At 53.6% G+C, this 20,146-nt stretch overlaps 8 protein-coding genes across 8 annotated transcripts; 6 read left to right on the forward strand and 2 right to left on the reverse strand.

Annotated features, from left to right (window-relative positions):
* Positions 1-1,245: 1,245 nt before the first annotated feature.
* Positions 1,246-3,516, forward strand: N7459_004375 (PPN1 endopolyphosphatase family protein; the record flags this gene model as incomplete). The annotated part of the gene is made up of 4 exons (XM_056943559.1): positions 1,246-1,412; positions 1,472-2,640; positions 2,699-3,428; positions 3,480-3,516. The coding sequence occupies 4 exons, from the start codon at positions 1,246-1,248 to the stop codon at positions 3,514-3,516; spliced, it is 2,103 nt and encodes a 700-aa protein (XP_056800442.1).
* Positions 3,517-3,855: 339 nt separating this feature from the next.
* N7459_004376 (uncharacterized protein) lies at positions 3,856-4,820 on the forward strand (the record flags this gene model as incomplete). Its single annotated transcript, XM_056943560.1, has 2 exons — positions 3,856-4,230; positions 4,281-4,820. 2 exons carry the CDS (start codon positions 3,856-3,858, stop codon positions 4,818-4,820), a joined length of 915 nt encoding a protein of 304 aa, XP_056800443.1.
* Positions 4,821-5,733: 913 nt separating this feature from the next.
* N7459_004377 (MARVEL domain-containing protein) lies at positions 5,734-6,390 on the forward strand (the record flags this gene model as incomplete). The annotated part of the gene is made up of 3 exons (XM_056943561.1): positions 5,734-5,775; positions 5,847-6,113; positions 6,178-6,390. The coding sequence occupies 3 exons, from the start codon at positions 5,734-5,736 to the stop codon at positions 6,388-6,390; spliced, it is 522 nt and encodes a 173-aa protein (XP_056800444.1).
* Positions 6,391-7,322: 932 nt separating this feature from the next.
* On the forward strand, positions 7,323-8,177 carry N7459_004378 (AP-1 complex subunit sigma; the record flags this gene model as incomplete). Its single annotated transcript, XM_056943562.1, has 4 exons — positions 7,323-7,333; positions 7,387-7,420; positions 7,489-7,950; positions 8,145-8,177. 4 exons carry the CDS (start codon positions 7,323-7,325, stop codon positions 8,175-8,177), a joined length of 540 nt encoding a protein of 179 aa, XP_056800445.1.
* A 574-nt stretch (positions 8,178-8,751) lies between these two features.
* Positions 8,752-9,843, forward strand: N7459_004379 (RNA polymerase III-inhibiting protein MAF1; the record flags this gene model as incomplete). Its single annotated transcript, XM_056943563.1, has 2 exons — positions 8,752-8,757; positions 8,851-9,843. The coding sequence occupies 2 exons, from the start codon at positions 8,752-8,754 to the stop codon at positions 9,841-9,843; spliced, it is 999 nt and encodes a 332-aa protein (XP_056800446.1).
* Positions 9,844-10,384: 541 nt separating this feature from the next.
* On the forward strand, positions 10,385-12,528 carry N7459_004380 (uncharacterized protein; the record flags this gene model as incomplete). The annotated part of the gene is given in 4 exon segments (XM_056943564.1): positions 10,385-10,441; positions 10,500-10,922; positions 10,937-11,221; positions 11,239-12,528. 4 exon segments carry the CDS (start codon positions 10,385-10,387, stop codon positions 12,526-12,528), a joined length of 2,055 nt encoding a protein of 684 aa, XP_056800447.1.
* A 333-nt stretch (positions 12,529-12,861) lies between these two features.
* Positions 12,862-14,282, reverse strand: N7459_004381 (endoplasmic reticulum-Golgi intermediate compartment family protein; the record flags this gene model as incomplete). The annotated part of the gene is made up of 3 exons (XM_056943565.1): positions 12,862-13,373; positions 13,502-14,092; positions 14,195-14,282. The coding sequence occupies 3 exons, from the start codon at positions 14,280-14,282 to the stop codon at positions 12,862-12,864; spliced, it is 1,191 nt and encodes a 396-aa protein (XP_056800448.1).
* Positions 14,283-15,395: 1,113 nt separating this feature from the next.
* On the reverse strand, positions 15,396-19,843 carry N7459_004382 (putative protein kinase; the record flags this gene model as incomplete). Its single annotated transcript, XM_056943566.1, has 2 exons — positions 15,396-19,401; positions 19,488-19,843. 2 exons carry the CDS (start codon positions 19,841-19,843, stop codon positions 15,396-15,398), a joined length of 4,362 nt encoding a protein of 1,453 aa, XP_056800449.1.
* Between the last annotated feature and the right edge of the window lie 303 nt (positions 19,844-20,146).

A 20,146-nucleotide genomic window follows, 5' to 3' on the forward strand; every position in this document is an offset into this window, starting at 1 on the left:
GGCATAGTCAGTCTTCATCCTCAACCACATCTCATACCGCCATTTTCTGGGTTACCGTGCTTGTCCTAGGCTGTGTGATCGTAAATCCGGTGACGATCTCGCAGGTCGATGTCGAGGGTTGATTCTTCTAGCGAAGGATGCATGGGCATTACGCAAGTCGGTTCGGAGCTGGATTAGATGAGATGGTCGATCGATGTATTCAATCGACACGGGATTCGTGCAAGAATCTTGCTCGTTTTCTATCTTGTAATCATAATGATATACCGGCACCAGTCCGTGCAACGGAGCGCCCCTTTTATCCGATCTTTTTGTCTTTCATCCCCTTGTCCTCTGGTAAATCGGCTCGCCTCTGTAACTTGTTAACCCTGCTTACTACCATGTGTGTGCACAGCATCCATGGATTGATCTCTCCTGCGTCCACTTGAAAACCTTGAATGCGGCCTGAACATGTCTCATCTCACGCGAGCTCGACTTGGTCATTAGTTAAAGATTCGCATAGCATCACGATATCCCGATTTCACTCACCCAGCTGAGGCCACGAACGAGTATTGGCATACGTCTGTTTGTGAGCGGGCGAGTGGTCAGTACGTACTCTCGACACTTTGGAGGCGATCTTCGCATGGTAGAGACCAGCTCGCATGGTGGGCTGTTGGTTGAACTATCTCTCAGGCATCCATGTATGTGTGTACTCCCTGAGCGTGGCATAGCGTTTACACCTGACTCGTCGGAGTAAATCTATATCTGGTATCCGGGGTTAGCATCTTGATTGAGTGCTTTTAGATCAGATGGCCATTGGGATGTCGATCATCAAGCTAATCCGCATTTAGGTCTCGAGCTGCTATGACTGGCGGCTCCGATCAACGTTTCTCCATCATACTTTTTGAGATCGGATGGTCCTCTGAAGAATTGAAGATACATGGAAGAATGAAGTTTGGAATTGAAGGGCCTTTGCATCTGAGGAGAGAGATTTGTGTACATAAACAGCGGATGAAGAAATGAAGGTGGTGATTGTGGACTCTTACTCTCTTACCATTCCAGCCCGGTTGCCATCTCTCACTTGCAGATTCATCCCATTTCCATTCCATCAACTATCATAACTCCAGTCTGCCACAATCTCAAACCGCACCACCGCTTCTTCGCTGAACCTTCATTCCCTTCATTCTCTCCTGTTCCACGCGTACCTGCCGAATTGGGCAAGACCAAGACCAACCCACCACGTGCAGTGCCTACTGCATCGTGACGATCATGGCTTCCTCCCTTCGCTTCAGCGCTCCTCGAGCTTTTACCGGCCTCCCGCTCAAGATGCTGCAGGCTTTGCTGGGAGTTGGTCTGCTGGTGAACGCCACGGCGACCTCGCTCCCTGGAGCATCCTCATACGTTGCAGCACCGGGATTCCCAACCACCGCCTTTGAGTATGAGCCCTTTGGTCTCATATCAGTTCCATCCAAAGTGACGCTAACCTGAATGACAGGTCCTACTACCTCTCGCCGGCTTTGCCTACCAAGGAGCCGCAGCCAATCATCTACGATCCGGTCCTGAATGTCACTTTCCCTTATGAACTGACCAACCCAGATGCCATTCCGGAGAGCACAGATAAGATCTTCTTTCCTGCTCCGCGGGGTAAAATCCACCATAAGCATGTCTTAGTGGATGCCGTCGTGAGCAATGTGACGGAGATCATCAAGTCCGATGGCTCAGAGAGCCCCTGTGCCAAGTGCAAGCGTGCTCTTGTTGCGGCCAGACCTGCTGCCTGGTTCGCCCCGGCCAAGGTTCCGAACGCTCTGATTGACATGTGCAAGACCTTTGGTTTCCATCCCAATGAGACCTGCGAGGATCAATTCGCACCCCAGGCCTTTGGTGCCCTCTGGACCCAAGTCCTGGCTTTCGCGGACCTTGAAGGTCAGGATGGCCACTACATCTGCAACCATTTGCGCAAGGATTTCTGTCCTCAGCCCAGGACTGACCCGCTGGATGTCTCTCATCTATTCCCCAAGCCAAAACCAGCTCATGCTCAAGCTCCAAAAGCGAGTGGTGAAAGGGTCAAGGTACTCCATATGTCCGACTTCCACCTGGATGCTCGATATGCGGTCAGCTCGGAGGCAAATTGCTCATATGGCTTGTGTTGTCGCAGTGACCACCATAATAAGCATGCTGGAAACGGCGTCCTTCAACCTGCCAATGCTTATGGACACTTCAGATGCGATACTCCGTACGACCTCGGGCTGGCTGCTTTACAGGCTGTGGGGCCCTTGACTGGTACGGGCAAAGGTGACTGCCACGAACCTTTGGCATGGACTGTTTTTACTGGTGATTTGCAGTCGCATGATCCCAACCTGCAGAACTCTCGTGAATATCTTGAGTACATTGAGACTAGCGTCTTTGAGCTGTTCAAGAAGTATCTCACAGGGCCTGTTTTCGCTGCGTTGGGGAACCATGATTCTAGTCCGGCCAACATTGATTCTCCACACCGTCTTCCAGGACGCCTCGGTGAGCAATTCAGCTGGAATTATGATCATGTTGCAGGTCTCTGGCAGCATGAAGGATGGATTAACCGTTCCACTGCGGATGAGGCACGGACCCATTATGGCGGTTACTCAATCAAGACGCATTATGGACTGCGTATCATTGCGTTCAATACAGGTACGGACTTTGTAGATGACTGGATTGTGAACTTGGTGGGCTGACAAAATGTGTGCAGACTTGTGGTACAAACCCAATATCCTCAACTTGATCAACACCACCAACCCTGACAACTCAGGCATGTTCTCCTGGATGATTGACGAGTTGCAGAAAGCCGAGGATGCGAACGAGCGCGTCTGGATTATCGGACATGTCCTCAGCGGATGGGATGGCTACAACCCACTGCCCAATCCAACCAACCTCTTCTACCAGATTGTGGATCGGTATTCGCCCCATGTGATTGCGAATATTTTCTTCGGGCACAATCATGAGGACCAGTTTATGGTTTACTACGCAAACAACGGGACCGTTCAAAACTCAGACACTGCACTCTCTACTGGCTGGGTTGTGCCCAGTGTGACACCGCTCACCAATCTGAACAGCGGCTTCAGACTGTACGAGGTCGACACGGGTGACTTCAATATCTACGAAGCGTACACTTTTTTCAGCAATGTGTCTGACTACTCCCGTCTCAACGAAACCGGCCCCGTGTTTCAATTCGAGTACTCCACTCGGGATACCTACGGTCCAGCCGCGGGGTGGGATAAGAAGGCTCCATTGAACGCAACTTTCTGGCACCGTGTCACTGAGGGCATGGAGGCGGATCTGGATCTAGTCAGCTTGCACAACACCTATCAAGGCAAGATGAGTGTGCAGAGCCCCAACTGCACCACGCAGGCGTGCCAGAAAGCCAAGATCTGCTATATGCGCAGTGGCAGTACCGGACTAGGGTATCTGTGTCCACAGGGGTAGGTTGTCTCATAAATGTTTATCTAAGGATTTGACTAACACCTTTTCAGGTATGGCTCTGTCCAGAGCCCCTTCACTGCAAAGTAGTGGAATAATTCTTTGCACTTCCGGGTTTCTTTGCGAGTGCTTGCACTATGGCATATTCGGGGTAGTCTTATTTCGGGCGTTGCATTTTAAGGAGTACTACCTAAGGGGAGCAGTCTCGATATGAGGACCTGGGAACATGGTACCACTTACAAAGCGGGAAATCTTTTAGCAAATTTATTCATTAGCACCATTTCTCCCTTCCTCGATTCATTGTAGACGCGCCGAGTATCCAAGCTGAGCTTCTTAAGTCTCTGCCGGTGCCGTTATCGCCTTGTAATACTGAAGTAATTCCCCTCGTGCAAGATTGGATCAAAAGCGTGCTTTCCTCTCTAAATATCCATGCGGTCTTTATTCTTCCCATATCTTTCCCAGCCAATATCGAGAGAGACTGTCAAAGTTGCCATTTCCCAGGTTGCCCTTTTGAACTCCGTAGAGATGAAAGAGCAGATTATTATTGTTGATTCGAAGGAAAAGGTCAGATCGGTCTTGGATGAGATCGTCGGCTTTCCCACCAAGCCTCCCTCGTTGTATCTCGACCTCGAAGGGATCAATCTGAGCAGGCACGGCTCCTTGTCCATCTTAACAGTCTTCGTCGCTCCCACGAAAACCGCCTACCTCGTTGATGTCCATCGGCTTGGGAAGGATGCTTTTTCGACCGCAAACAAGGATGGCACCTCCTTCAAGTCTATTCTCGAATCGCCTCGTATCACCAAGGTATTCTTTGATGTTCCGAATGACTCCGACGCGCTATTTAGCCACTACAGAATATCTCTCGCGGGGTTTGGGACCTTCAGTTGATGGAACTTGCAACGCGAGCTGGATCGAAGAGACTCGTGTCGGGCTTGGCCAAGTGTATCCACGGAAACAGCGATATCTCCTATGGGGAAATGTTGAATTGGCAGCCCACCAAGGACAAGGGCTGTCGACTTTTTGCTCCCGAGAACGGCGGTCGCTACGAGGTTTTCAACGAACGCCCTTTGAAGCCCGAGCTTGTGCAATACTGCGCCCAGGATGCTTCGTTGTTGCCGGGGTTGTATGATGTCTTCACGGCCAAGTTGCGCCGTCTTCTTGACGCGCGTGGTTGGCAAGCTCTGGTCTATCGAACCACAAAGGATCGCACCAAGGAGTCGCAGGGACCCTACTACGAGCCGAAAGGGAGATCCAAAGCGTTGGGGCCGTGGGGCATGTATCCTATCGAGAAGACGACCTGTGTCAAGTCGGTGGAGTTGACTAGTGAAGACGAGCGCCTTCTGGAAGCAATCGAGGATTTGAACAGCGCGTTCGAAGACGCGCTGGAGTTATGAGCATATTTATTCTGTCTGTTCTTGAATTCTGTTATCGAGGGGTGTATATGGAGAACCGTGGCTTTCTTAGAGGCAGTGCAAATGGATTTGAGTGTCTTGGATTCCCACGTCTCGAGTCTATTTCTGCAGGGTCCGTGTAACTTTTGCGGTGCTGGATATATATACTCTTGGTACTTGAGTCAAAAGACGCCAGGGAAAACTAATCTTAAAAAACCGAATTTCCATACAATACCTAGGGAGGAAGCAATCATTCCAACTCAGTTGGTTAAGAGTGGTGCTTGCGCGCCTGAAAAATCAGGGACCCCACAGTCCCTTCGTCGTTCCCACATCTTTCCCCATTTCGCTTCGAAGAATCCTCCGCAAAATGCAGCACTCCCAGGGAAAAGATGGGCATGCAGCGCAGATCCTTGGGCCAGAGCCCGCTCAGCCATGAAAGAAAAGCCTGCACTGACTGGCGTGCCCCCGACTGTAGGTAAGTGTGCCTGTACTGATGCTACTCATCTCGATCCATGTGGGGATGTGGTTCCTCCGTCGTCGCGGCTTCATCGACTGGAAGAATCACGTCGCAGCATTCAAACTCGTTTGGTCATTGATTGGGTTGCAAACCCTTTCTCATCCTGTTCCTCTAGCCTGATCGGTTCTGGTGCCGCCAGCTCCCGGGCGCGTCGATGCATGACGTAGCAAGACTCAACCTGAGTTTTCTATATCGTCATCACCATTCTCCGGGCTATCCGCGATTTATAACTACGCCGTCCCTACAGCACATCCCTGTCCCTTCTCCTGATCCTCACGGTCTCTCGACACGGCTGTGCGACATACACTATTTCCCCCGGCATCGGCGCTATCTCTCCCCACTCTCAGTACCCGCGAGATCTACTAGTTTCTCATTCACTGCGATTCGGAACCAGTCACCATGGCCTTGAGTGGTGTTCAGCTGGGCCTCAGAGCCTGGGAGGTATGTAATCGACCACCATGGGGAAAAAAAAGGACCTTTTCCCAGATTGCTAATCGTGGTATCCCGTATAGTTTGTCATGACTCTGCTCGTCATGTCGCTCATCGGTAACATGATCGCCGAGGCCTTCGCCGGCAATCCCAGCACAGTCAACTACTCCATGTATACGTCGGCGTTCTCCATGCTGACTTTGTTCTACTTGGTCCCGGCCTCGTTCAATCTTGACTGGGCCCTGCATCCCATTATTATGATCGTGGTTGATGCGCTCAACTGCATCTTCTTCTTCTGCGCGGCTATCGCGCTGGCTGCCAAGCTGGAGTGCCACTCCTGCAGCAACACCGTACGTGGATCGCGACTATGAGGATTGTGTCTGTGCGAGGTCATTAACGAACTATCATCTTTAGTCATACACCAGCAGCAACGAGATCACCAACGGCTCGCACAACCCGCAGAAGCGCTGCCGCGAGGCCCAGGCTTCTGTTGCGTTCCTGTGGTTTGCCTGGGCAGGCTACATGGCCTCCGTCTTTGTCTCGATCTTCATGTCGCGCGCTGCCACCTCCAACACGCGCGGCCGTTCTGCCAGTACCCGCCGACGGCCCAACATGGCCCAGGTCTAAGCCCTGAGTTGGTCACCGACACTCCACACTGGCGTGGGGCTGGACGTGGATGACCCCTTCTTGGCCACGATTGTCGCGGAGTAGATTGGAATCGTCACGATGGCCATTTGGCTATTAACGGCCGATGCCATGGGACATGTTTTGGATTAGGATGGCGTTGACGGGCGAGGGTCTTGGAAGGTGGATGAGTGTCTGACTGACGAATCTATCGTGGGTTGACTGCACTGGTCTTGTTCCATGCCCTGATGGATTTGAAAACGGAAAACAAACTCGGTCTTGGGATTTGGATTGATTAATCTGCGACTGGCGCACTCTTTGGATCCTATGTGTTACTATCACAATGTGGGCATTAATAATGGTTAATTCAAGCTTTGATACCGAATGTACGAGCAATATCGCACGACGGGATAGTGTCTATGCTGTTATCTCCAATAATCTACCCATCAACCTTGGATTTCTTCCAGGTGAACAGGTATAGTTGGACGAGGCATCGAGGTAGGTGTAGTTCATTTACGGCCGAGTTCTGGTCTCTCAGTCGAGGTTGAAATATCATCATGGTCCACTCCACATCACGAGTCTCCTCATACATGGCATGCGACTAAGGTATGTCCTTGCCATGACGTATCAACCTTTCCAGCACGGAATAACTAGGAAGTGCTGATCTGGTTCCTGGTCGGGAGGCGTTGACTCACTCGATCCGTGCGCGAGACCACATTACGAAAACCAAGATCGAAAGCTCCTAATGCACATCTGGCATCTCTCTATTCACTCGAAAGTCGAGAAACGACTTTCCCTTCTGTTTGTTTCGAGCTAGGGCTCTGTAGCGGGGCATCTCCCCTCCGCTCCACCCAAAGAATTTCTCCAGAGCTCGGATCCGCCACGGCTTTGGACACCTCCCCTTCTCCATCCCTTCTCCCTTCCCACACCCCATCATGCCTATCAGGTAAATTGAAATGCTCTGCTCCCTCGTGACTCTAGACCACTGACTCCTGCCAGCTATCTGATTCTCCTGTCCCGACAGGGCAAAGTGGTATGTCTCGTCGCCCACCATCCGTCTACTGGACCTTGAGCCCCGACTAACCCGAATTCTCTGCGCAGCGTCTCGCCAAGTGGTTCACCACTCTCTCTCCCAAGGAGAAGGCCAAGATCATCAAGGATGTGACCCAGCTCGTGCTGTCCCGCCGGACGCGGATGTGCAATTTCCTCGAATACAAAGGTGGCTTCTTCGCACACACGACCCCCCTCGGACACCTCCACCCAGTTCTTTTGCTGACACTACCTGCAGACTCCAAAGTCGTTTACCGCCGCTACGCCTCTCTGTTCTTTATCGCGGGCTGCGCCTCTACCGACAATGAATTGATCACCCTGGAGGTGGTCCATCGCTACGTTGAGCAGATGGACAAATACTACGGGAACGTGTGCGAGTTGGATATCATCTTCAATTTCCAGAAGGCTTATTTCATCCTGGATGAGCTTTTGCTGGCGGGAGAGATGCAAGAAAGCAGCAAGAAGAATGTCCTTCGCTGCATCAGCCAGCAGGACAGCTTGGAAGACATGGAGGTAAGTTGCCGACCGTTGTTGACCCCCTCGGGATGCTGTCTCCGGGACTCTCGATGCCAGGACGGACCTCGCAGGCTTGTCACTGGCAGGCGAGAGCCTGTTGAAACACTCCTGTTCTATACCCTCCCCCTCCCTCTGGTTGACCTCCCCTCGCTCTCTCCCAGGCGCATCCGGGCTAATGCTCTCCGCCCCAGGTTGAGGAAGATGTGGTCACCAAGATCATGTAGTGGAGACGTGATGGTTGATTTTTCTGTGTTTTGTGTGTGTCTTTTTGGTGTTGGGAGTTCTACAGCCTGTTCTATTGGTGTCCGTAGCGTTTACTGATCAATCCCATCGGCCCCTTCAGGACTCGGAGGAAGTGCAGCGCAACCTGGCCCGCGTCGGTCTTTGAACTCCGCCTCAGCGAACCGTGGATGCGCACAGCGTGAGGTCAATGCGGCCGCTCACTGGCTTATCTGGCCAACACGTGACCCACCGGTCGCAACTTCCCCCTCCTGGAGTCTTCTCGTCCGTTGCGCCTGGCTTGGATTCTCCCGGCGATTCTGAATCCCAGCGCTCTCTTGTCTATCTATCTCTCTGATCCGCCTGGTGTAGCTGGTGTCTGCACCCCCCATTCCTGCTCTGCTTGCGGCCCTCCGATCGCCGCGATCGTCTCCGCCTCCGCCTTCGGCGCGACCACTCGCGTCATCCATCTCCTATCAGGTGCACAGCGCCCGTGGCTTCTTCCGAGAACCCCAGTGCCCATCGGTTTATTGTGCTTGTCGACGGACTGGAGCGACAGCTTGCTCCAAATACTCGAGGATGAAGGTTGGTCGATGCGCTTGTTTCCCCCCTGCCTAGGTCACTATAGCGACCTAGGTCGTTTGCCTGAATTGCGATACTCAACTCCTGCCTCGTTAGTTTCTCCCGCTCCCCGATTTTGAGGATGTTACAGGTGCTTTGAACTTTGACACGGCCGATTGCCATATAATGGGTGGATGCGATCTGTACACAACCAAGGCTGCCCGATCCGACCGGAAGCTGTACAACCACATCGAGCAATCGCTAGAAGCCCAATATGAATCGATTCTGCGCCTGTCCGCCTCGCTTTCCCCGCCAAACGCGCACGATGCCGCCGAAACATTGAACCTATCGCGGTCAAGCCCATTTGGCCCCCTGAGTGAACATTCAAGCCGCCGCACCTTCGCCTACCTGATCGCGACCCTCAATGCCAGCCATCCCGACTATGATTTCTCTCATGTACTGCGTCCAACCGATTTCCGCCGCGAGCGAAACTTGAAGCGGGTTATGAACACCGTCAACTCCACCTTGTATAACCTGCGGCCCCGCGAGTCCATCGATCTTTCCCCATCCTCACCGGCAACCCTCTCCGGATCATATGGTACTGGCACGCATGCTTGGGGCCCTCGGATGTGGAGGATTGTGGATGAACACATGTCGCTCAAGGAGTGCGCAGTCTACTCGTACTCCCCAGAGGAAGATCCATCTGATTCCGATGACGGCGCTATCTGGAGCCTTCACTACTTCTTCTTCAACCCGATACGCAAGCGTGTCAGCTACCTCTATCTCCGCGCTATCCCCATTCTCAGCCACACACCACCGGATGAGGGTGCCACAACACCTACGGGCAAGCGGACCTTCGACGATGGCTACTTGACTCCCGACCTTAGCTCCAGTAAGCGAGCTCGCTACTGGCTCGGCAGCCGAGCGGAGTCTTCCATGCACACGGGTGACAGTGACGATGAGATCGATCGTCAACCGACGCCAGGTCGCTCGGCAGTGGAGGATGAGGATCAGTACATGCTGAGCGATGAGGAGATTCGCTCGCATTCCGGTAGCAGGGGCATGGTTCGGGCGATGAGTGAGGAGATAGCGGACTCCATGGAAGTCTGAGGGATTTTACATAATTGCGCCTGTTGCTTTTCCCTGGTCTTTTTTCTCTTATTCTTTACTCGCCCCCGTTGAACGGTGTTTTTTTGTTCCTTTCCCTAGCTTGGAGGCGTTGGGCTGGTTCTTCGATGGACTCGTGGCGCACTTCAACCTGCATATTTCTTTGGCCACAACGGGCGTTCGACGGACCAGCAAGGCTGATATGATGATGCCTCACTCTGATAACTACCGATACTTCTTCCGTGCTGTTTCTGTTTATACCGTTTAATGACATGACCCTTCCAGACTTCTCATACAGATTGCCCGTAAGACAGCTTCTGGGTGTATACCTAATGCTCCAAATTGTAACTTCATCTTCATTATTGTTTGGCGTGAGAACTTGTAGCGCCCTGCCTATATCATGCATCGTCCTGTTCTTCACCCTGCAGTCAAATGTATATCGCACGTGGTCCGTGCGCCGAGATGGGGAAAGCTGTCCATTCTCCGTCCCCTTCCACCTCATCCTCCCCTTACACTCCATTGCTGCACTCCGAAGCAAGACATAATGGCCGACGACGAGGAGCGCGTCAAGGCCGAAAAGCTGGCTGCCGCTAAGAAAAGGGTTGGTCTCATCCGTGGAGGACGATGGGTCCATCGCTAATGATCCCCGTGTTTTGCAGGTGGCCCAGCTCCAGAAACAGAAGAAAAAGGCAAACAAGAAGGCTTCGACCGCCACAGATACTCCACAGGATGCAGAGACACCCAAGGAGTCTGAAGCCACCGAAGAGACTGTGCCTTCTACTGAGGATGCGGCGCCGGCAGAGGGCCCCGCTGACGAGAAGCCGCAAGAGGACACCACAACTGCAGACAAGAGCCCCGAACTAGCAGCCGAACCAGCACCGGAGCCGGAACCGCAACCGCAAGAGAAACAAGATGTGCCCGACGAGTCACCCGTTGAACCTATGCCCCCTGCGCCTACCTCTCCAGGTCCAGAGGCCGAGCCGCATGCTACTCGATTGGATGCCCCTCGTGCCGGCCACGGCCGCCAGCCCTCCTTGTCCATCCAGTCAAAGATGCGCTCATCGTCATTCCGGAAAACTTCCGTGTCCCAGGGCAGCGTTTCGCCTTCTCCCTCGACAACACTCAAGTCCCCCCGCAATCACTTCCGCCCCTGACTGGAGACGGGGAGTCGGTTCACGAAGTGTTTCGCAAGCAGTCGACACGTATTGAGGAGTTGGAGAAAGATAATAAACGTCTCGAGAAAGATCTTTCTGATGCGACAACGCGCTGGCGCAAGACGGAGGACCAATTGGAGGACCTGCGCGAGGCTAGCGTGGATGGAGCGGAGCTGCGGGAGAAGTTGAAGCAGGCCGAGGAAAAGGCAGCCAGCCTCGAGTCCCTGGTATGTTTCCATCTCAGCTTGCCACCGATACACCAACCACCCTGTGGACTAACACTGCGACTTCACAGGAAGAGGAGATTGCTGCGCTCCAACGGCAAAACTCACAGCTTCAGTCCCGGTCACATCGCAGCACCGCCAGTGTCGCCGTGCCGGGAACATCAGACTCTCCCCCGGCGGATCTTGTGCGCCAGCTGGAATCCAAGTCGGCTACTATCGAGTCTATGGAGTTGGATATCTCCAACCTGCGCGCACAGCTCACCTCGCAGTCCTCCTCGAATAGCGAGCACGAGACCCAACTAGCGGCGTTGGAAGAGAAGGTATCGCAGGGCCAGGCCGCGCTAGAGCGTTCTCAGCGCGAACTGACGGATACTAAGCAAGCGTTGACGCGGGCTTCGGAGAAGGCCGTCAAAGAAGGCGTGGACAAGACATCCACCGAGACCCTGATCAAGACCCTACAGCGCGAGATCGAGGAGCTCAAGAACGAGAAGGGCGAGGGAGAGAAGAAGATCGACACCTTGGATAAGAAACTCCAGGCCTTGGGCAACCTTCACAAAGAATCCGAAAACCGACACCAGACTCGGCTCCGCGAGGCCGAGAAATCAGACAAGGAGATTGCCGTGCTCCGAAAGAAGCTCGCGAGCATTGAGAACGAGAATCTGCGTCTGCGCGAGGAGCGTGACCGTATGCGCAAGCGCGATGCAGGCGGTGCAGATGACGAAGCCCTCGACGAGCTCGAGGACGAGGAGCGCCAGCGACTTGAGCGGCGCATTCGCGAGCTCGAAGGTGAGAACTTTGACTTGCGCCGCGGCGTGTGGCAGGAGAAGCGACAGGAACTGGCCGGTCAGCAGCTCGCCGACGAGGGCGTTGAACCTGCCATCGGGGATCCTGCGGCTAACGCCTTTGACGAAGTCGATCTCGTTGGCGGGAGAGCGGAGCATGCTCGTCGTCGCAGCATGGCCGGGCCGCAGCACTCGTCTTTCTCCACGGTGCTGTCTAGCGGCTTGGCCGCTTTCACTGGTAGCGGCGGTAACCGTTCTCGTGCTGGCTCATCTAACCCGCCGCATCCCCATCCACCTGCGACGCGCGGCAGCCTGGAACTTCTGTCCGAGGAGAACCTTGAAGATGACTTTGACGAAGCAGAGTATGCCCGTGCCCAGGCTGAGGAAGAAGCGCGTAAGCGGGTCGAATGGGTGCGCGAGATCAAGCGCAAGCTGCGTGACTGGAACGGTTGGCGCTTGGATCTGGTCGACAGCCGTGCTGGCGCGGAAGGAGCTGGCGTTGGCATGGGCGAGATTTTCGAGGTTTGATTTTCGAGTTGTTTCTCTTGCACAGATCCCTGCTCTGTGGAGCATGTCAGGCATGACGATGGAGGCGGCGCATTCTTTGTTATATTATACCATGATCTTGTCTACATTACACCTCTACTGCAATAAAGCATTGTATGCAGTGATATGAGACGCTTGCTGTCAATGGCAGTCATCTATATCAGGCTTCTAAATAGGAGTATACACCCAACCTAGCATTGCTACTAGACAAAGACGTCCCCACCTAGTAGGTACATTGTTCAAGCGCCTCAAGGCAAATGCAAATGGAACAATCGCAGCCTAAATGGATCCAGAATCACGACCGCAAACTCGGTTTCAATCCATAAAATGCTTCCCCGTCAACACACCCTCCGAATGACCACGTCTCCTCCGCCCGATCACCTCTGCAGCCCATCCAGAGATCTGGTAGAGCCAGCCACCGGTAACAAGAACCCCGGACACGGTATTGATCAACCGGATAACCAGCCGCAGGAACCCGGTCCGTTCCTCGCTGACCAGCAACATGATCGGCTCGAGGTTGTACTTGAAAAAGATGCCCGGGATCAGATACGGAGTCTCGACGAGCGGGCCCGACTGGCTGGTCGCCGCGTACTGGTTCGTGACGATGGTGTTGCGGCTGGAGCGGGCGGCGACGCCCGCGGGGGCGCGGGTGTACGCGTCGAGTGCGCTGCGACCTTTGGTGTAGAGCGTTGGGACGACGGAGAGGAAGTATTGGAACTTGTGGTAGTGGCTGTCGCACTCGGCGATGGTCTTATCGAGTGGATTCAGGAGTGTTGGATAATGCGGGCCGAAGGAAAGCTCGGTGATCATGTGGGTGAAGTTGAAAACTGGCGTGACGGGTTAGCCTGGCTGCATAGAAAGTAAGAGGATAGGAGCAGAGGAGGAAAGGAGAAGGAATCCCGATGTGCTACTCCCAAATGGAGCAATGACGATCCAGAGGAAAAGGGAAGCATACCACTGTGGTCCAAATGCTCGCCAGCTGCGCGGTACCCATGGCCCCTCGCCGTGATATGGAAGTCGCCCTGGACTTTGTTCCCCTCCAGACTTCCATAGATCCGACAAGAGTCTGCAGTCTCGCCCCAGCGCATGCGAGGGCCCTTCGCAAACTTCCGCCGGGGGTTGCGCCGTACCTCCCCAAGAACGTGGTGGACGTGGGCATCCTCCTCCTGCGCCGACAGGCGGTCCTCGCCCTCGTGGCTCAGGGTTTGGTACTCGTGATTGCCATTGTATGTCTCGTGGTTGCGCTTCTCCATCCATAGATTCCAGCTCGTGTCTTCGCGCTGGAGCAGGTTGCTCGCGAGGATGCGGTCGCCGGCGGCGTCTTGGATGTTGACGTGCAGTGTGTCGCAGGGCATGTTGACCACGATGTCCAGGTTCAGCTGTAATACGTGGCTGACGCCTTTCTCAACGGTGAAGTGGTGTTGCTCGGTGCCTTTGTACCATGTCTTCAATTCGTGCAGGCCGAAGACCGTGCAGACAATCAAGATGAGGACGGTCCATTGGCCACCGCGGTGGGTGGGTGTTGTATAGGAGGACTTTGTCTTAGCTGCGGACGGGGTAAGGGCATTAGATCATCGATTCTTGGGCGCAATTGAAGCTTGAGAAGTGACTGATGGAAGTGTTATGCATCTGCATCGCGTGTACTCACGGAAAGCGTCGAAGGTCTTCAGCCCAGACAGACCAGCCTTCTCCCCGAAGGCATCCTCGTCGAGGCCCTTAGCATCGAAGCCATTCATTGTGAGAGCACCACGGCGACATGGAAGGGAGTGTCGCGCGACAAGGAAAGTTGGAGGTGGAGTTCCGATAAGACGATGAGGCCAAGTAGCCCGACTGCGATGGGCTGACCCACTCCCCGGCCAGGTACATCATCATGGATGTACTCCGGTCTGCATATCAACCCGAGTGGACTGGGTTCAGTCCCAAGTCAGGGTGATAGTCTGCTCTGTGTTGATACTATTTTCAATCTCAATCCCAGTTGAATATTGGTGGTGTCGTAATCTAAATAAAATAGCCCTGAGATTCGTTTGGGCTGAGCCGTATATATGTATGTACTAACTAGTATCGGGCTAATAATAGCCTTCTCTATATCGGCATTCAGGCGAATACAGTTATCATGAGAAAAAGAAGCCAATCTCTAGCATTGGAGGTTGGAAGATTAGATCAGTCTGAGCTACATCAAGCGACACGGGTAGGTGTTTAGCCACATGGGCTGATCAAGATCGGACAGACATCAATTGAATCCCTCCATGCCATGCATTCTTCCTAGCTTACTTAGGCTACTCTGGTAACCAACTCTTGTTTATTAAAGGAGATCCAAGCAATTGTATATTCATGTAATTCATGTGGGGATTCAGTAATGCATTGCCAATCCAAATGCTCTACTTGAGCCATCACTGGTCGTGAAATACTCGCAGCAGAGATGCAAGGAGATAAGAGAAAAGGAAAATGTACAACGGCAGAACCAAAAGGTCCTGATGGGGTGTGTGGTCATGATGAAAACGAAGGGAGACAAACGAGAGACATGACATATACGCAATGACCCCTTCATACGAAATCATATCAGGGCCCAGATGCAAATGCTGTCAACGAACAACATAACGGGTATAGGATGGATGCCGTCCTTTCATCTCCGTGAGCTCACCGAGCCAGATCAATAAATGCCGACATGACAAACCACCTGATGCATAGTAGAAGAAGAGAAAGAAGCAAAAACAAAACAGAAGCAATTATGATTACAGCGCGGGAGAATATCAGCAATCAAATGAGGATAAAAGGTAGGGGAATCACATCATTTGCTCCTCTGTCGGCCGGTCAGCATTTTTTGGTCCTTGGCTGCTATCAGACCCTTCTTAACTCACTAGGCTGGTCGCCGCCGCCGCCGTAGCAAGGTCTGGCTTCCCACTTATGCTTCGCGCGGAAGCACGAGGCAATGCAGTTCCGGATGTGGTGGGATTGTTAGACGCTCGCTTGGCGGGACTGGACGGCGGTAGACCGCTGATGGTCGAGTGGCGTTTGCCAGCAGTGCCCTTGACCGGGGAATTGCCCGAGGCATCTCGAGTACGCGCGAGCGTTCCACTCTTCAGGTTCGTGCTTGGAGGCTCCGGAAGCGGACGCCCAGCTGAGGTGCCACGCTTGGAGGGAGAGTTCACTGCTGCGTACATCCGGGGTCGGGTGGTCGCTTTGATGCCGGTAATGAACTCATGCTTGAGCGCATCATGGGGAGTAAGTCGGCGCGCAGGATCCCAGCGCAGACAGCGGGTGATAAAATCGAGGAAAGCCTCATCGTCGCATTTGAGAGCTTGCCGGAGTTCCTTTGAGCTAGGACGACGGCGCCGTCCCTTGGACGAGACGGTCAGGCGCGGCTTGCCTAGGGAATCAAAAAACAGCTTCTTGCGGGTGCTTTTCTCGATCAAATGCTTCTCCGGGGGGCCGAAGACCTCCATTATGCAGGCCAGCTGCTCCTGTTCATTCTCACCTGGAAAGATGGGATAACCAGTGAACAGCTCCGCCAAGATACACCCAACACTCCACATGTCGATAGGCATACCGTAGGACATTCCCAGAATGACCTCAGGGGACCGGTAGAAACGACTTTGGATGTAGGTGTAGACCTTTTCATTCTCAAAACAGCTTGACCCGAAGTCAATCACGCGAATTTCGGAATTCAAGGGGTGAACGAGAAGGATGTTCTCTGGTTTCAAATCACAATGAATGACTTTCTTGGCGTGCAGCAGGACGAGACTGCTGAGCATCTGCTTCGTGAATCGACGAATGAGCTTGAGGGAGAAGCCTCGGAAGTCGTGAGCCTTGATGAATTCATAAAGGTTGATGCCCAGCAGTTCAGTCGAGATACAGAGATGGCCACGGAAGTAGAAGTTTTCAACAAAGTTGACCACACTGTGACGGCGCTCGGGGTCCCAGTCTTTCAGCTTGCGGAGAAGATTGACTTCGATCAAGGCCTGTTGATGGAATCGCTTCTTGTTGCGGATGATCTTGACTGCAACCAAAGCACCGGTCTTGTGGTCGACACATCGCACTACTTGTCCGAAGCTTCCCTTGCCCAAGACGTCCACAACCTCGTAGCGGTATGCGAGGTGATCGCCGATTACGATGTTATAGTCACCACGATCATCGTCATACCCGAAATTGGCGGCGCCAGAGTGAAGATCCCCAACATGTTTCTTCGCGTTTTGAGTGCCGCAGAAGAAGATGTCACGGTAATCGATAATCTCTCCTCGCTCAAAGATATTCAGGTTTGCCATCTTCAGAGCAGCAGCGGGACTGACACGATCCTTAGGGCCTGCCTTGCGACGCAGTTCATCCAAAGCTTTGGCAGCACTTTCAAAGTCCTTTCTTTTAGCTCCTAGCTTCTTCATTTCGTCATCAGCAAGCACAACATCTGCATCGATGTTGGAGTCAGCCGGCCGAGCAGAAGCGGCTGCACTAGACCGTGCGGAGTTGATCAGCTTGTGAACGGGAGAAATATAGTTGCTAGCGGGGCGGTTTTGCGAGTGGTCACTCCCGGCAGACTCATTGGACGGGGTAGGCTCCAAAGTCAGACTCTTTTCACTGCTGACACTAGGCTTCCGAGGGGCGGATTGCTTGGTGAGACTTGACACTGACGATTGCCGCCGAGGCTTGAGATACGATGTCTTGAGGTTGGGACTGGTAGACGTCGCCGAAGACAAATTATTCCATGTTGCAGACGCTGGAAGTTTAGGCGGCGGCATATGGTCGTATTTGGCTGGGTCCGTGTCAATCTCGGACGAATGCTTCCCCTTCGAGTTACTGCGGATCCGTGCCACGTTCAACTTATCACGCAGAGAAGAGTGAGGTACAGCGGTGGTCTCTGGCTCGGATGGTGTCGATATCTGACTGAGCCGTTCCGTGACAGGCGTGAATATGGCACTTTGTGTCTGAGGCCGCGGACCAGTCAACTTATAGGACTGGGAGACTCTATTAGAATAGTCACCGCTAGCCTGGTGACGAAGACCGTTGAGATCGGTTCTGCTCTTAGGCAACGTGTATGACGCATAGGGCGAGATATTGCGAGTACCATTGGGAGTATCAAAGGACCCAAAAGCGCTTGTGCTGCTGGCCGCCCTCAGCGCTGCCGTGGAGCTGGAACTTATCGCAAAGTGAGATGTGCTGCTCCGTACTTGAGTAGCAGGGACCTTCTCATCATCGTCGTCACGATAAGACCAGAAATTGGCCTTCGAGGCTGTCATTGGGGTGCTAGGGGTCTTTGGAATGACTTGGTGGGAAGGGGTATGTGTCTTGCGCTCTTCAGCTTCACGGTCTTTCAGTGCTTCAATTTTTGTCGTCATTGGGGTACCCAGTGGCAAAAGGTTCAATGGCGGCAATTTTGCTGGCTGCAAGCCTTTGCGACCCAGGACGGTGGAGGTTCGTGTTCGCGACTCGGGCGTTTTTGTGAGCCGCCCAGCAGTGTTATCAACATTTTCATCTCCCGTGGAACCCAGCTGACCATGGACGTCCGAGTCCGAGTCTTGAGCAATGTTCAGAAGGCTGATATCTACTGGCAAGCTAGGCTTTCTTGGCGCTGGGAAGACAGGCGCCTCGAGTTCACCCTTGGGAGACTCGTAAGCTTTTGGAATTGCCGGAACAGGTGGCACCTCTTCCTCGGTGTTATTCGTCGCTTGCTCCGTACGTGGCTTGGGGGTCGGCAATCGAGACGAAGAGAAATTTTGAGAGAAACGCGGCTGAAGCGAGCTGCTAGAGTTTCGCACCGAGTTGTAGCTGGTGTTCGACGACACAGACAGCCCAGAGCTGTATGATTTACGATTCGGATCTGGAGTGGTTCGGTTAGAGGAAGGGGTGACGCTTTTCCTCGGGAGAAAGGATGGGGATTGAGTTGATGATAGAGGCCGACAAGGAAGGGGCTCAGTCTGGGTGGGAGGGGTATGTGGCATAGGAGGCGCAGGAGGCGCAATTGACATCCGCTTCATGCGCCGTGCATCTGTGGGGCTGATGGTACGGGCACCTAGACCAGTGGCATGCGGCATGACAGACATACGCTTGGAAGATGAAGGAGTGGTGACTACCGCTCCAGATGGGTTCTTGACTGGTGTACGAACAGCATTGGTTGACGAAGAGCGCGTGTGATCGGTTATCCCAGAGGCTGTCAGATAGGTTGGAGGTGGTTCGCGTGCACTGGGCTGGAAAGACTTTGCCTTCAGGCTTCGGACGGAAGAGGGAACTTTGGCCTCATCGTGACTTGGGCCTAGCTGTGAGCCCCGAGGGCGCAAGAAATTGCTCGAATCCATTCTTGTATCGGCACTAACTTTGCGGGCACTCAAGCTGGCGCGCCTTGCTGAAGCATTCGTGGGGGCAAAGGCCCCGGAGCTGATAGATTTGCGTGGACCTCGCGAGCCAGGACCAGTCGCGCCGGGGGTTTGCGCAAGACTCTGACGCCGCGATCGGGTGTTGGCTGAGGCTGTCAAGAGTCCCGGCGCGGGGAGGTTCTGGCCGTTCAGGCGCGATACATCGCTCTTCCGGCGATTCGAAGCGCCTCTCGTGCGGTCTGAAATATTGCCGTCATAGCTATGGTTTGTCCAAGAGCTGGCTGTCGACAGGCCCGAATCGCGATTTTCAGACCCCGCACCTCTATTTCCTGGCAAAGGAAAATGGTTCAGGCTAGGTTCGGCCATGATACTGTTGTGGAAGTCATCGAAGTTGATCGGCGCCAGAAATTCCATGCTTTCCGGAGGGGTTTGGTTGGTTTCCGCCTTCGCTAGGTTTCCCACACTTGTAGATCGGAGATTGTAGCCTTTGGTCGAATCGTTCGTGGAGTCAATCGAGGAGTTTCCAGAGTGGAGGTACACGCCAGAGGGTTTGCTGTAATACATTTATTGTTAGATTGCGGTAAGATGATGAGCTGACTGCAAGTGCGGTCCAGCGAAACAGGGGAAGCAAACACTCACCTCCAGCGCGAAGATTCCTGTGGTCGTGGCCCCTGAGGAGCACTCTGATCCCGAACAGATAGTCTTCGCCGACTCATCCCCCCTGAACGTGGGCCTGCTACACCTTTTGCGGACTGGGAATCGAAATTGTTTGAGGTATTCATGTGGAAGGTGGTCGAGGCAGCCTTCTGCAGGCGTCTGCGGGCCGGGGTCTCGGCTGTTTGGAGTTCGTCAGCTTCCTGATAATGTTTCCTGCCGGGCGAGTGTATCGCTTTACCTCCTGAGCCCGAGTCGTCGTTTCTGGACGGATTGGATGACCGTGATTGGACTGAACCCGACTGACCCCTCCCCGAAGTCTGCGATGGCTTGACTGGCATTGTTCCAAATCTGAGGCGACTTTCAGCGAGATGGAACAATCCTTAAGTTGACAAGCCGCTTGGGCTCATAGAACCGAGAAATCCCAGGAGCTAGCTGCAATGGCATTCAGGAGACAGCGGCTTCGGACCAAAACAGAAAGAGCCTTGAGCACAGTCGCGCGACTCGTCGAATGGCGGCTACCGGTCCATTTCGGAGGGAAAATTTGGGGAAGACGGCAGACTTCGGTGCCCAAGCGAAGAGTTGGAAGTGTTGAAGGCAGTGGAGGACTTGGGTCACCGCGAAATAATTTCGGCGTAGCTTTG

Source organism: Penicillium hispanicum (assembly GCF_028827665.1).
Source record: "Penicillium hispanicum strain IBT 35686 chromosome Unknown utg000004l_segment0_segment0, whole genome shotgun sequence".
NCBI classification, from domain to species: Eukaryota; Fungi; Ascomycota; class Eurotiomycetes; order Eurotiales; family Aspergillaceae; genus Penicillium; species Penicillium hispanicum.